Here is a 13,412-nt window from a genome sequence, read left to right as displayed (position 1 = left end):
AAGAACAGTTAAGACAGAAGGGACGACTCAGGAGGAAGGCGTGGAGGTGATTGGCCCCTCCCATAGAACGTAAAAGGAGGAGCAAAGGGACGTGAGCCTTTGCAGGAAGCAACTTGGTTCATGCTGGTCAGTTTAAATTCTGAAGCTCCGTTTGGACTCTGTGCTCCATGTGCCTTGTGCCAAGCTAATTGCCCATTAAGTCTTTGGCAGCATTTCCAACGAAGATAAAGGTGGGTGCTTATCAGCCTTACCCCGAAGGACTTTGGCAGACTACTGTAGGACTTTTTCCTACTATTTGGGATTCATTACGGGCTGTGAATGAACATAATTTACAGCCTGTAAAATAAAAAGAGGGTTTTTGGACTTAATCGTGTGCATTTGACTGTCTCAGGGAGCCAAAATCAGAACAGCGTCCTGCGATCCCCTTATGCAGCTTTCTGACAAAGCAAAGTCAATGGGAAAGCCGGATTCACTTAACAACCATTGCTAACTAACTTTAACTCCTGCAGCGATTCACTTAGCAACTGCAGCAAGAATGGTCGTAAAAAGGGGGCAAAACTCACTTCATAAATGTCTTACTTGGCAACAGAAATTTTGGGCTAGGCTGTGGTCGTATGTGGTCGGAATGGGAATTTTGCAGTATCCTTCCCCTGGAGTGGGGAGGGAATGGAGATTTTGCAGAATCCTTCCCCTGGAGTGGGGAGGGAATGGAGATTTTGCAATAGCCTTTCCCTGGAGTGGGGAGGGAATGGAGATTTTGCAATATCCCTCCCCTGGAGTGAGGAGGGAATGGGGATTTTGCAATATCCTTCCCCTGGAGTGGGGAGGGAATGGGGATTTTGCAATATCCTTCCCCTGGAGTGGGGAGGGAATGGGGATTTTACAGTATCCTTCTCCTGGAGTGGGGAGGGAATGGAGATTTTGCAGTATCCTTCCTTGGAGTGGGGAGGGAATGGGGATTTTGCAGTATCCTTCTCCTGGAGTGGGGAGGGAATGGGGATTTTGCAGTATCCTCCCCCAGGAGTGGGGAGGGAATGGGGATTTTGCAGTATCCTCTCCCTGGAGTGGGGAGGGAATGGGGATTTTGCAATATTCTTCCCCTGGAGTGTGGAGCGAATGGGGATTTGCAATATCCTTCCCCTGGAGTGGGGAGGGAATGGGGATTTTGCAGTATCCTTCCCCTGGAGTGTGGGGGGAATGGGGATTTTGCAGTATCCTTCCCCGGAGTGGGGAGGGAATGGGGATTTTGCAATATCCTTCCCCTGGAGTGGGGAGGGAATGGGGATTTTATAGTATCCTTCCCCTGGAGTGTGGAGGGAATGGGGATTTTATAGTATCCTTCCCCTGGAGTGTAGAGGGAATGGAGATTATGCAGTATCCTTCCCCTGGAGTGAGGAGGGAATGGGGATTTTGCAATATCCTTCCCCTGGAGTGGGGAGGGAATGAGGATTTTATAGTATCCTTCCCCTGGAGTGTGGAGGGAATGGGGATTTTGCAATATCCTTCCCCTGGAGTGGGGAGGGAATGGGGATTTTATAGTATCCTTCCCCTGGAGTGGGGAGGGAGTGGAGATTTTGCAGTATCCTTCCCCTGGAGTGGGGAGGGAATGGGGATTTTGCAGTATCCTCCCCCAGGAGTGGGGAGGGAATGGGGATTTTGCAGTATCCTCACCCTGGAGTGGGGAGGGAATGGGGATTTTGCACTATCCTTCCCCTGGAGTGTGGAGGGAATGGGGATTTTGCAATATCCTTCCCCTGGAGTGGGGAGGGAATGGGGATTTTGCAATATCCTTCCCCTGGAGTGTGGAGGGAATGGGGATTTTGCAGTATCCTTCCCCTGGAGTGTGGAGGGAATGGGGATTTTGCAATATCCTTCCCCTGGAGTGGGGAGGGAATGGGGATTTTGCAATATCCTTGCCCTGGAGTGGGGAGGGAATGGAGATTTTGCAATATCCTTCCCCTGGAGTGGGGAGGGAATGGGGATTTTGCAGTATCCTTCCCCTGGAGTGTGGGGGGAATGGGGATTTTGCAGTATCCTTCCCCGGAGTGGGGAGGGAATGGGGATTTTGCAGTATCCTTCCCCTGGAGTGTGGAGGGAATGGGGATTTTATAGTATCCTTCCCCTGGAGTGTAGAGGGAATGGAGATTATGCAGTATCCTTCCCCTGGAGTGGGGAGGGAATGGGGATTTTATAGTATCCTTCCCCTGGAGTGTGGAGGGAATGGGGATTTTGCAATATCCTTCCCCTGGAGTGGGAGGGAATGGGGATTTTATAGTATCCTTCCCCTGGAGTGGGGAGGGAATGGAGATTTTGCAGTATCCTTCCCCTGGAGTGGGGAGGGAGTGGGGATTTTGCAGTATCCTCCCCCAGGAGTGGGGAGGGAATGGGGATTTTCCAATATCCTCACCCTGGAGTGGGGAGGGAATGGGGATTTTGCAATATCCTTCCCCTGGAGTGTGGAGGGAATGGGGATTTTGCAATATCCTTGCCCTGGAGTGGGGAGGGAATGGAGATTTTGCAATATCCTTCCCCTGGAGTGTGGGGGGAATGGGGATTTTGCAGTATCCTTCCCCGGAGTGGGGAGGGAATGGGGATTTTGTAGTATCCTTCCCCTGGAGTGTGGCGGGAATGGGGATTTTGCAGTATACTTCCCCTGGAGTGTGGGGGGAATGGGGATTTTGCAGTATCCTTCCCCGGAGTGTGGAGGGAATGGAGATTTTGCAATATCCTTCCCCTGGAGTGGGGAGGGAATGGAGATTTTGCAATATCCTTCCCCTGGAGTGGGGAGGGAATGGGATTTTGCAGTATCCTTCCCCTGGAGTGTGGGGGGAATGGGGATTTTGCAGTATCCTTCCCCTGGAGTGTGGAGGGAATGGAGATTTTGCAGTATCCTTCCCCTGGAGTGGGGAAGGAATGGGGATTTTGCAGAATCCCTCCCTTAAAGAGGTTAGTGAATGGGGATTTTGCAGTATCCCCCTAGAGAGGGGAGGGAATGTGGATTTTGCAGTATCCTTCCCCTGGAGTGGGAACGTAATGGGGATTTTGCAGTATCCTTCCCTGGAGTGGGGAGGGAGTGGAGATTTTACAGTATTCTTCCCCCTGGAGTGGTGAGGGAATGGGGATTTTGCAGTATCCTTCCCCTGGAGTGAGGAGGGAATGGGGATTTTGCAATATCCCTCCCCTGGAGTGGGGAAGGAATGGGGATTTTGCAGAATCCCTCCCTTAAAGAGGTGAGTGAATGGGGATTTTGCAGTATCCTTCCCCTAGAGAGGGGAGTGAATGGGGATTTTCCAGTATCCTTCCCCTGGAGTGGGAAGGTAATGGGGATTTTGCAGTATCCTTCCCCTGGAGTGGGGAGGGAATGTGGATTTTGCAATATCCCTCCCCTGGAGTGGGGAAGGAATGGGGATTTTGCAGAATCCCTCCCTTAAAGAGGTGAGTGAATGGGGATTTTGCAGTATCCTTCCCCTAGAGAGGGGAGTGAATGGGGATTTTCCAGTATCCTTCCCCTGGAGTGGGGTGGGAGTGGAGATTTTACAGTATCCTTCCCCTAAAGAGGTGAGTGAATGGAGATTTTGCAGTATCTTTTCCCTAGAGAGGGGAGAGAATGGGGATTTTGCAGTATCCTTCCCCTGGAGTGGGCAGATGTTAGACACCTGCGTTATTTGTTATTGTATTGTTATTGTATTGTTATTATTTGTTATACATTGATCATAACCCCAAGGACTCAACATTGTTCACCTCCAGATAATTGTGTTTGCATTCCCGGGCCGAACTCTTCGTCCTATTGCCCTGCAGATGACTTCTATAGGATAGGCTGCCTTGCCTAATTCTCTTTCTCTGCCTCTGTCTTTGCCCTGCAGAGAAACAGCGAGAGCTGGTTCGGAAGGGGTCCCTGAAAAATGGCACCATGGGGAGCCCGGTTAACCAACAACCCAAGAAGACCAACGTCATGGCTCGGACAAGGTAGGTGCCACTTCCACATGAGAAGCTTTGTGTTTCTACAACTGGGCCCCGGACTGTTCGCAACCAGGTCGTGTGGGTGTTATGTGCCCTTCGGTCCCCACTCATGTGAGCACTTCCGGCCCCATAAGGAAAGGTTGGGATTCTAATCCAGGGGTCCCCATCCTGTGGCCTGCAGCTCACTCTTGGGTCGTGGGCTAATCGCCACTGGGCCACATAAGGGGTCGACCAGTGCGTGCATCATTGCGGGAGCTCGTGGTCCCTCTTGTGCGAGCTTCATCATGGCTGCCTGCAGCCCTGTTCGTGCGAGTGTCACTACAAACAACGCAGTTGCTCGTGCACTCATGGGCACATGTGCTTGCCCCTCCCACAAAATCATCCCCTTCTTTACCCCCCTTCCCCTCTCCGGGCCGCCAACCCAGAAAGATTATGAGTCGAGGTGGCGCAGTGGTTAGGGTGCAGTACTGCAGGCCACTTCAGCTGACTGTTATCTGCAGTTCAGCGGTTCTAATCTCACCGGCTCAAGGTTGACTCAGCCTTCCATCCTTCCGAGGTGGGTGAAATGAGGACCCAGACTGTGGGGGCGATATGCTGACTCTGTAAACCGCTTAGAGAGGGCTGAAAGCCCTAGGAAGCGGTATATAAGTCTAACTGCTATTGCTATTGCTAAGATTGAGGAACTCGGATCTACAGTGATGTTTTCTCCACCGTGGCAGCTTTAAGAGGTGGAGACTCCAATTCCCAGCCAGCTCTCAGAATTCTGGGAGTTGAAGTCCATACATCGAACTGTGTGTAAAAAATTTTTTTTGAAAAAAGTTTTTTTTATTTTTCCTTTCATATTCATTCTTAAATATACATTCTTATAATTGCTATTTCACATTTGTCAACTCATATCATTTTTCCGCCTGTATATTTACATTTTCATGCTTTCTTATTTCCCCTCCCCCTGATTTAATAATGTATCGTTTGAATTATTTGTTTTGTGCTCTGTTCCTTTCCCTTTCTATTTGTATCTTTTTTTCAAGCCAATCATAAAATCGCCCCCATGTCCTGTAGGACGCTGATTCCTCTTTGTCCTTTATTCTCAACGTCAACCTATTCATTTCTGCACAATCTAATATCTTCTTTGTTATCTCTCCTTCTGATGGGATTTTGTCTGCTTTCCAGTTTTGTGCAAATACAATTCTAGCTGCTGTTATTATTTTGTACAGAACACTGTGTAAAATATTATTCCCCCCTTTTTTTTCTTCGTTTTTCTCTTTTAAGGGGTTGGCTGTCAATAGGCAGCAACTGCAGAATAGGAAGCCAAAGCTTTGGGATCCTAAACTGAACGGCAGAGATGCAGATCCTCATTCTATGGAGAAAATATCGTCCATTTAGCCCAGAAGTCTCCATCCTTGGCTAGTTTAAGACCTGTGGACTTCAACTCCCAGAATTCCACAGCTCTGCTGGTTGTGGAATGCTGGGAGTTGAAGTCCACACCTCTTAAAGCTACCGAGGTTGAAAAAGACTGGTTTACAGGACTTCCGCTGGGGCAGTCCAGTCTAGCGCCCCCTAAAGCGGAACCGATGAGATATCTACCTTTTTAGATTAAAATGTACAACTTAGAATAATAGGGAAGAAATTCTGGGGGGAGCTTCTGATCAAAAGACCGGTTTGAAAACAGCCAGTTCAAAAACAGCCGTGGCAGAGTCGTGTCCTTTGAATTTAATTCACGTCACCCACATTTAATTCATCGGTGCTTTTCTGGAAGATGTTTTATGACTGGACTAGGTAACTTCATCAGTGCTGGAAGAGAGGGGAGGGTTGTTCCTTTTTAGAGACAAGTGGTTTGGATAGAAGGGAATGTTTTTACTCAGGATTGAACTGTGGTCCACTGATGATGTAGCCCAGTTGGGTCATGAAATGTTTGCAGGAAAACTACCAAGCTCAGAGAGCACCAAGGACCCCACAGTTGTCCTCTTCTTCCTCCTCCTCCTCCTCCTCCTCCTCCTCCTCCTCCTCCTCCTCCTCCTCCTCCTCCTCCTCCTCCTCCTCCTCCCTGCAAACAGCCATTCCCTTCTAACACTGATGATGTCACCTAGTTGGGTCATGAAATGTTTGCAGGAAAACTACCAAGCTCAGAGAGCACCAAGGACCCCACAGTCCTCCTCCTCTTCCTCCTCCCTGCAAACCTCATACCCTTCTAGCACTGATGGTGTCACCCAGTGGGGTCATGAAACGTCTGCAGGAAAACCACGAGATTCAGAGCGCATCAAGAGCCCCGTAGAGGAAACCTCTTTAGGGCGAGACCAAGTGAACCCAGCTCCGTTCTCACAAAATGTTTTGCAGTGATCCTTTGTGCCAATCCACTCCTTCTGCTTCGGTTAGCTCATCATTCACGCGCGACAGGCTGCGAACCCAGGAAAGTCGCCCTTCCCAAGTTCATTGTCTCCGCAATTCCGACCCATTTCCCCAAATGAAATTCAGAAGAAGCTAGACCGCTGCTACAAATGACCATGTATTATTCATGTTTCCTCTCCCCACCCCCTTCCTTCACCCCCCCCCCCCAAGACTGTGCAATTTGCCCTGGAAATTAGACCGTGGCTGCTTGCGTGCTGCTCTCAGCAGGATGTGCCTAGATTATATTCTATTTAATTTTTATTTCGTGAGTTGTTAGAGACAATTTAAATAAAGTGACTCCGGGTGGCGCTTAGCGGAAGCAAACAATAAATCAAATCAAATCACGAAAAAAGGCGAGCAACCCCAGTGTAAAATTTTTGCACGAGGTCTTATACACTCTCTAAATCAGTGTTTCTCAACCTTGGCAACTTGAAGATGTCCGGACTTCAACTCCCAGAATTCCCCAGCCAGCGAATGCTGGCTGGGGAATTCTGGGAGTTGAAGTCCGGACATCTTCAAGTTGCCAAGGTTGAGAAACACTGCTCTAAATAAATACATTTATGAGACTTGCATAATCCCTTTTGACACACATGCCAGCATCTTTTCAGCTCGTATTTGTCCCCAGCTGGTGTCTTCTGTGGGAGGATGACAGGCTGAAAGTCAAGGACGCACAAAGTCCTTCCTAAGCTCCTTTTACAGGTAGTCCTCGAGTTACAGCCACAGTTCATTTAGCGACCGTTCAAAGTTGCAACAGCACCGAAGAATGTGACCGGTGACTGTTTTTCACACTTTTTAACCCTTCTAGCATCCCCTCGGTCAGGTGATCCAAATTCAGCTGCTTGGCATCCGGTTCACACTTACATCCATTGCTGTGTCCCCTTTTGCGATCTTCTGACAAGCGACGTCAACGGGGAAGCCGATGTCACTTAACAACGGGCTTCCCAATTAATCAACGGTGGCAAGTAAAGTCGTCAAACGGCTCGTGAAACTCACTAAGGCCAGATTTCTCACTTAACAATAGAGGTTTGGGGCTCAATTGCAGCCGTATGTCAAGGACTAACAGCATTGCAGCATTTGGCAAAACCACTGCGGTCGTAAAGCGAGTCACGTGGTCATCCAGCAACGTGACCCGTCAAAACCGCGCCCGACTAAACCGCGCCCGACTAAACCGCGTCGCTGACGTCATCAACAGGGCGACAACAGCCAGCGCGGAGAAAGAAGGGCGCTTTAAATAGCGCTTTGAAAGCAAGCCGTTTCAACTTAAGGTAAGGGTTAGCTTTAGGGTTAGGTTTAGGGTTAGCTTTACGGTTAGGTTTAGGGTTATGTTTAGGGTTAGGATTAGGTTTAGGATTATGTTTAGGGTTAGGTTTAGGATTAGGTTTAGGTTTAGGGTTAGGGTTAGGGTTAGGGTTAGGGTTAGGGTTAGGGTTAGGTTTAGGGTTAGGTTTAGGGTTAGGTTTAGGGTTAGGTTTAGGGTTAGATTCAGGGTTAGGTTTAGGGTTAGGTTTAGGGTTAGGTTTAGGGTTAGGTTTAGGGTTAGGTTTAGGGTTAGCTTTACGGTTAGGTTTAGGGTTATGTTTAGGGTTAGGATTAGGTTTAGGATTATGTTTAGGGTTAGGTTTAGGGTTAGGTTTAGGATTAGGTTTAGGGGGTTAGATTTAGGTTTAGGGGTTAATTTTAGGTTTAGGGTTTACAGCGTGCTTCTGTCTCCGCGCTGTTGTCGCCCTGTTGATGACGTCAGCGACGCGGTTTAGTCGGACGCGGTTTTGTCGGTGAACCATCCAGCAAACCTGGCTTCCCCTGCTGACTTTGCTTGTCGGAAATCGCTGGGGCGGTGCCACCGTCATAAGTACAAGCCAATTGCCAAGCCTCTGGATTTTGGTCCCATGACGGTGGGAGTGCTGCAAGGGTCATAAATGTGAACAACGGTCATAAGTCCCTTTTTTCAGTGACGTCGTAACTTGGAACGGTCACTAAACAATACGGTTGTAAGTTAAAAACTACCTGTAGCAACGAAGAAGCCTTTCCCTTCTGATTGTCTCTAACTTTGTAATATGAGAAAGTTCTTTGTATAACCTATATGTATGTGTGAGTGTGTGTGATTTTTATTCGGCTTTCATTTTTGCCTATCTTTGCCTAACCTGAAACTCAAAGCACCGTTTTTTCCACCTTCTATTATTCTACATTTGAGCCTTTCCATGTGACAGTCCGTATAATGTTCCTTTTTAAAATTATTATTATTATTATCGTTTCAGGCTGGTCGTTCCGAATAAAGGCTACTCCTCATTAGATCAAAGTCCTGACGAAAAACCATTGGTGGCGCTGGACACAGACAGGTAGCTATGCCATCACAAAACATACCTATGGAATTATGTTACTTAGAGCAGTGTTTCCCAACCTTGGCAACTTGAAGATGTCCGGACTTCAACTCCCAGAATCCCCCAGCCAGCGAATGCTGGCTGGGGGATTCTGGGAGTTGAAGTCCGGACATCTTCAAGTTGCCAAGGTTGGGAAACACTGATTTAGAGGATAGAAAAATAAAGAGTCGGAAGGGACCTTAGAGATTGTTTATTAAATTGTTTACTGTTTATTAAATTTATAGGCCGCCCAATCCTGGAGGACTCCGGGCGGCTTACAGAAATAAAAATATTAAGAAAGATTAAAAACAAATAAAGCACAACAAATTTAAAAGAAACACACCATGCACCCAGTCTAAGCGGGGCTGGACCTCAATCCAGAGGTCAACAGCCCCAGGCCTGCCGGAATAGCCAGGTTTTGATAGCTTTTCGGAAGGCCATGAGAGTGGGAAGGGTCCGGATCTCTGGGGGTAGCTCATTCCATAGGGCCGGAGCGGCAACAGAGAAGGCCCTACTCCGAGGCATCGCCAGCCGGCATTGTTCAGCTGATGGCACGCGGAGAAGGCCCATCCTGTGCGATCTTATCGGTCTTAGGGAGGTGTGCGGCAGAAGGCGGTCTCGTAGATATCCGGGTCCTAGGCCATGTAGATCTAGTCCAAACCCCCGCCTCCTTCAAAAAAGAGCCGAGGTGGCGCAGTGGGTAGAGTGCAATACTGCAGTACTGCAGGCCACTTCAGCTGACTGCTATCTGCAGTTCGGCGGTTCAAATCTCACCAGCTCAGGGTTGACTCAGCCTTCCATCCTTCCGAGGTGGGTAAAATGAGGACCCAGACTGTGGGGGCGATATGCTGACTCTGTAAACCGCTTAGAGAGGGCTGAAAGCCCTATGAAGCGGTATATAAGTCTAACTGCTATTGCTATTGCTATTCAATGGACAAGAAAGGAACCCCCCCAACTCCATTGTTTTAGAGTAAGGTACTTTTACTGGCTATGAAGCGTTAAGAGTGAAAGTAAAGCAAGATCTGAGGCTAAATGGCGTGAACTTGTACATATTAAACGTTTACCCAAATCCCTCCCCCCAACAACAACCCCAAGCTAAATATCCAATCTCCAGCCCCCAAGGGTGTCATGTGGGGTGCATCTTCAGGTGGCCTCATCCAGCCAGTATGCAGAGACGGTGGGCCTTGACCAAACCCGAACACGATCCTTCAGCATGCGCAGAAGGTGGTGAGAACAAAACTCCTTCTTCGAGATCTCTCCACCAGCACAATTCCCCTCCCAAATACCGAAAAACCCCACCCTCCCCGTTACTATGGCAGCAAGTGATATAGAGACTGATAGTTACGTTCATAGAGACCCCAAGTAGATCCAGCCTGGTGGGTCCCATTCTCTCCTTATCTGTGAAAATAAAATAAAAAATCATTTTGCTACTCAATATGTTCTTTTGCTTGCTGGAGGTGCCTCGCCCCCCATTGTGTCTTCTCTTCCTTTGCAGTGATGACGACTTTGACATGTCCAGATATTCCTCTTCGGGGTATTCTTCAGCTGAGGTGAGTCCGTTTCCATCCCTTTGCGTCTCATCAAGAATAAACTTGTCTTTCTCTCCGTCTACGGAGAGTCTCCGTCATCCTGGTTGTCCCAAAAGTGCTTTTTTCAAGAGGCAACTGGACTTTCTGGTTTTTCTTGGAAGACGCTCTGCTTCCCATCCAAGAAGCTTCTTCAGCTCTGACTGGATGGTGAAGGAAGGGAAGGATTTATACTCCTTGCAGGCAGCTGGTCATTTGCATCCTTTTAGAGGGTCCTTGAGGCCACTTGGAGGTTTATCTCTGTCCTCAGGGTCACCTGAGTGCTGCAAATGGTTCCCGTAGTCTGCAATTTTTTTCCTCTGGAAATCCATTCCTACTCCCACCCCATTCCAAGGGTCTTCATCCCAAAGCGTATGGCTAAAGGTCTGTTGAAATTCTCAGTCCTCCAGGTCGTGGTTGTCTCAAAGGAGCTTTTCAGGAGGCAAATTGACTTTTCTTGTTTTTTCTTTTCAAGATGTTTAGCTTCTTATCCAAGAAGCTTCCTCCACTCTGACTGGATGGCAGGGAAGGGAAGGGATTTTATACTCCTTGCAGGCAGCTGGTCATTTGCATCCTTTGAGAGGGTCCTTGAGGTCACTTGGAGGTTTATCTCTGTCCTCAGGGTCACCTGAGTGGTGCAAATGGTTCCCGTAGTCTGCAATTTTTTCCTCTGGAAATCCATTCCTACTCCCACACCATTCCAAGGATGTTCATCCCAAATTGCGTAGCTAAAGGTCTGTAGAGATGCTCATTCATCCAGGTCATGGATGTCCCAAAGGTGCTTTTTCAAGAGGCAACTGGACTTTCTTCTTTTTTCTTTGAAGAAAACTTTTCTTTGAAGGTTTTTCTTTGCTTCCCATCCAAGAAGCTTCTTCAGCTCTGACTGGATGGTGGGGAAGGGAAGGATTTTATATTCCTTGCGGACAGCTGGTCATTTGCATTTTTTTTTAGAGAGCCGTTGAGGCCACTTGGAGGTTTATCTCTGTCCTCAGGGTCACCTGAGTGGTGCAAATGGGTCTGGAGCCTTTTGGGCTGCAGGATGTTTTCTATCCTATGTCCCTTCTCTTTTGAAGATGGGTGCAGGCTGTTGCACTACTCGGGTGACCCTGAGGACACAGATAAACCTCTAGGTTGCCTCAAGGACCCTCTAAAAGGATGCAAATAACTGACCAGCTGCCTGCAAGGAATATAAATCCTTCCCTTCCCCACCATCCAGTCAGGGCTGAAGAAGCTTCTTGGATGAGAAGCGAAATGTCTTCCAAGAAAAACCAAGAAAGTCCAGTTGCCTCTTGAAAAACAACCTTTGGGAGCCTTCCCCAGAGCCTTCCCCAGACTCCAGGACTGGCCCATGTTCCCCAACCTCCTCACTGTCTGAATCTGCTGCCAGCTCCACTGGCCACTGACAGGCTACAACACTGATATAACTTCCCCATCACAAGACCCTCACTTGACACAACCCACACCAGTCCCATCACAACAGGCATCACAAGACCCTCACCTGACATGACCCACACCCAGCCCCTCACAAGAACCATCACCAGACCCTCACCTGACGTAACCTCTGCATCCCAAAGACCTACTGACCAGTGGTGGGTTTCAAAAATTGTTCGAACCTACTCTGTGGGTGTGGCCTCCTTTGTGGGAGTGGCTTGCCGCCCATGTGACCGAATGGGAGTGGCTTGCCACCCATGTGACCGGATATGAAGATGCCGACGACACTTGTCAGAACCACCTTAAATTACCTCCCACACAGCACTGGCATGCATAAGAATATGATATAAACTTGTTTTTTAAAAGGCATCTTTGGTTTGCGTTAAAACAACTTCAACACACGCAATGTTCTGATTGCACCACAAACGCAGGAGTCATCCTTCCCTTTCACAGAGGCACTGAGTTTTATAAATAGGAGCATGATAGTGTAGAATAATCATCTCCAAGGACCAGGGGTGGGTTTCAAAAAAATTTGGAACCTCTTCTGTAGGTGTGGCCTGCTTTCCGGGTCCACTGGTGGAACCTCTTCTAACTGGTTCGGTAGATTTGACGAACCGGTTCTACCGAACCGGTGCGAACCGGTAGGAACCCACCTCTGCTACTGACCACACAAAGCCGCCGCTGGCGGGCCACAACCACCTCCCATTCTGGTCCAGGTGCCTTCCGGGGGAGGGGGGTGGACATTTGGTGGGTTGACCTCTTGTCTCTTTGCCTGCAGCAGATTAACCAGGATTTGAACATCCAACTCCTCAAGGACGGCTACCGGCTGGACGAGATTCCCGACGACGAGGACCTCGACCTGATCCCGCCCAAGTCCGTCAACCCCACCTGCATGTGCTGTCAAGCCACCTCTTCCACTGCCTGCCACATCCAGTAACCGGAGGGGGGCGCGGGGCGGGAGGGGGAGCGCCAGGCCAAGCCGCAGAGCGACCGGCGCCTTCCATGATAACTGTAAAACCTAACAGCCATTGCTTCCTCCTATGGTAGGACGTGCAACTCTTCGTGTTCATTAGAAGTCAGGAGAAACCCAAAAAAAACAAAAAGACAAAAAACTAAAAAAAAAAAAAAAAAAATCCCTTAAAAAGATTTAATAACGATATTAACCATTTTAAGACCCTCTTCCGTCTCTTTCTCTCTCTCTCTCCCTCTTTCTCTCTTTATTTGTGTTCCTTTTGTGTTCAAACTGTAGTAAGTGAGCTGAGGAGGTGCTGCGTACAGGAAAAGTTTGCTTATCTCGTGGGAATTCAGGACGGGGTTCAAGAATCGCCCATAATGGTTCCAGAGATGGGTGGGTGGTTCGGCTTGAGGATGCCGTAGGGCAGAGCCCTCTGACCTTGGCAACCTTCATATCTGAGGACTTCAACTCCCAGAATTCCCCCCGAGTCTGAAGGTTGCTAAGGTCCAGATATCTCTACTCTTAAGGGGTCTCTAGAGCAGTGTTTCCCAAACTTGGCAACTTTAAGACTTGTGGACTTCAACTCTCAGAATTCTCCAGCCAGCTCTGCAGAGCTGGCTGGAGAATTCTGGGAGTTGAAGTCCACAAGTCTTAAAGTTGCCAAGTTTGGGAAACACTGCTCTGGAGGACAGATTTTGTTTCAGGCACAGGCCTCTGAATGGAGAAGGAAGAGAACCCCTGGCCAGAAAAATGAAAAGG

General features: G+C 48.6%; 1 protein-coding gene across 2 annotated transcripts in view; it reads left to right on the top strand.

The window, feature by feature from the left end:
* The window catches only part of FAM219A (family with sequence similarity 219 member A), a 65,954-nt gene extending 52,742 nt beyond the window's left edge, over positions 1-13,212 (top strand). Inside the window, exons 3-6 of one of the 2 annotated variants that reach the window (XM_032214294.1) lie at positions 3,864-3,966; positions 8,601-8,681; positions 10,198-10,252; positions 12,480-13,212. In XM_032214294.1, coding sequence (XP_032070185.1) covers positions 3,864-3,966; positions 8,601-8,681; positions 10,198-10,252; positions 12,480-12,635 — 395 coding nt within the window. In that variant the 3' untranslated portion in view covers positions 12,636-13,212. Of the gene's footprint in view, positions 1-3,863; positions 3,967-8,600; positions 8,682-10,197; positions 10,253-12,476 lie in introns of both variants that reach the window. The other variant, XM_032214293.1, reaches the window with a different exon arrangement.
* The last annotated feature ends 200 nt before the right edge of the window (positions 13,213-13,412 follow it).

The sequence above is a fragment of the Thamnophis elegans genome, chromosome 3, assembly GCF_009769535.1.
Source record: "Thamnophis elegans isolate rThaEle1 chromosome 3, rThaEle1.pri, whole genome shotgun sequence".
Classification (NCBI taxonomy): Eukaryota; Metazoa; Chordata; class Lepidosauria; order Squamata; family Colubridae; genus Thamnophis; species Thamnophis elegans.
The sequence above is the reverse complement of the archived record's forward strand: the minus strand, read 5'-3'. Positions and strand labels throughout refer to the sequence as shown.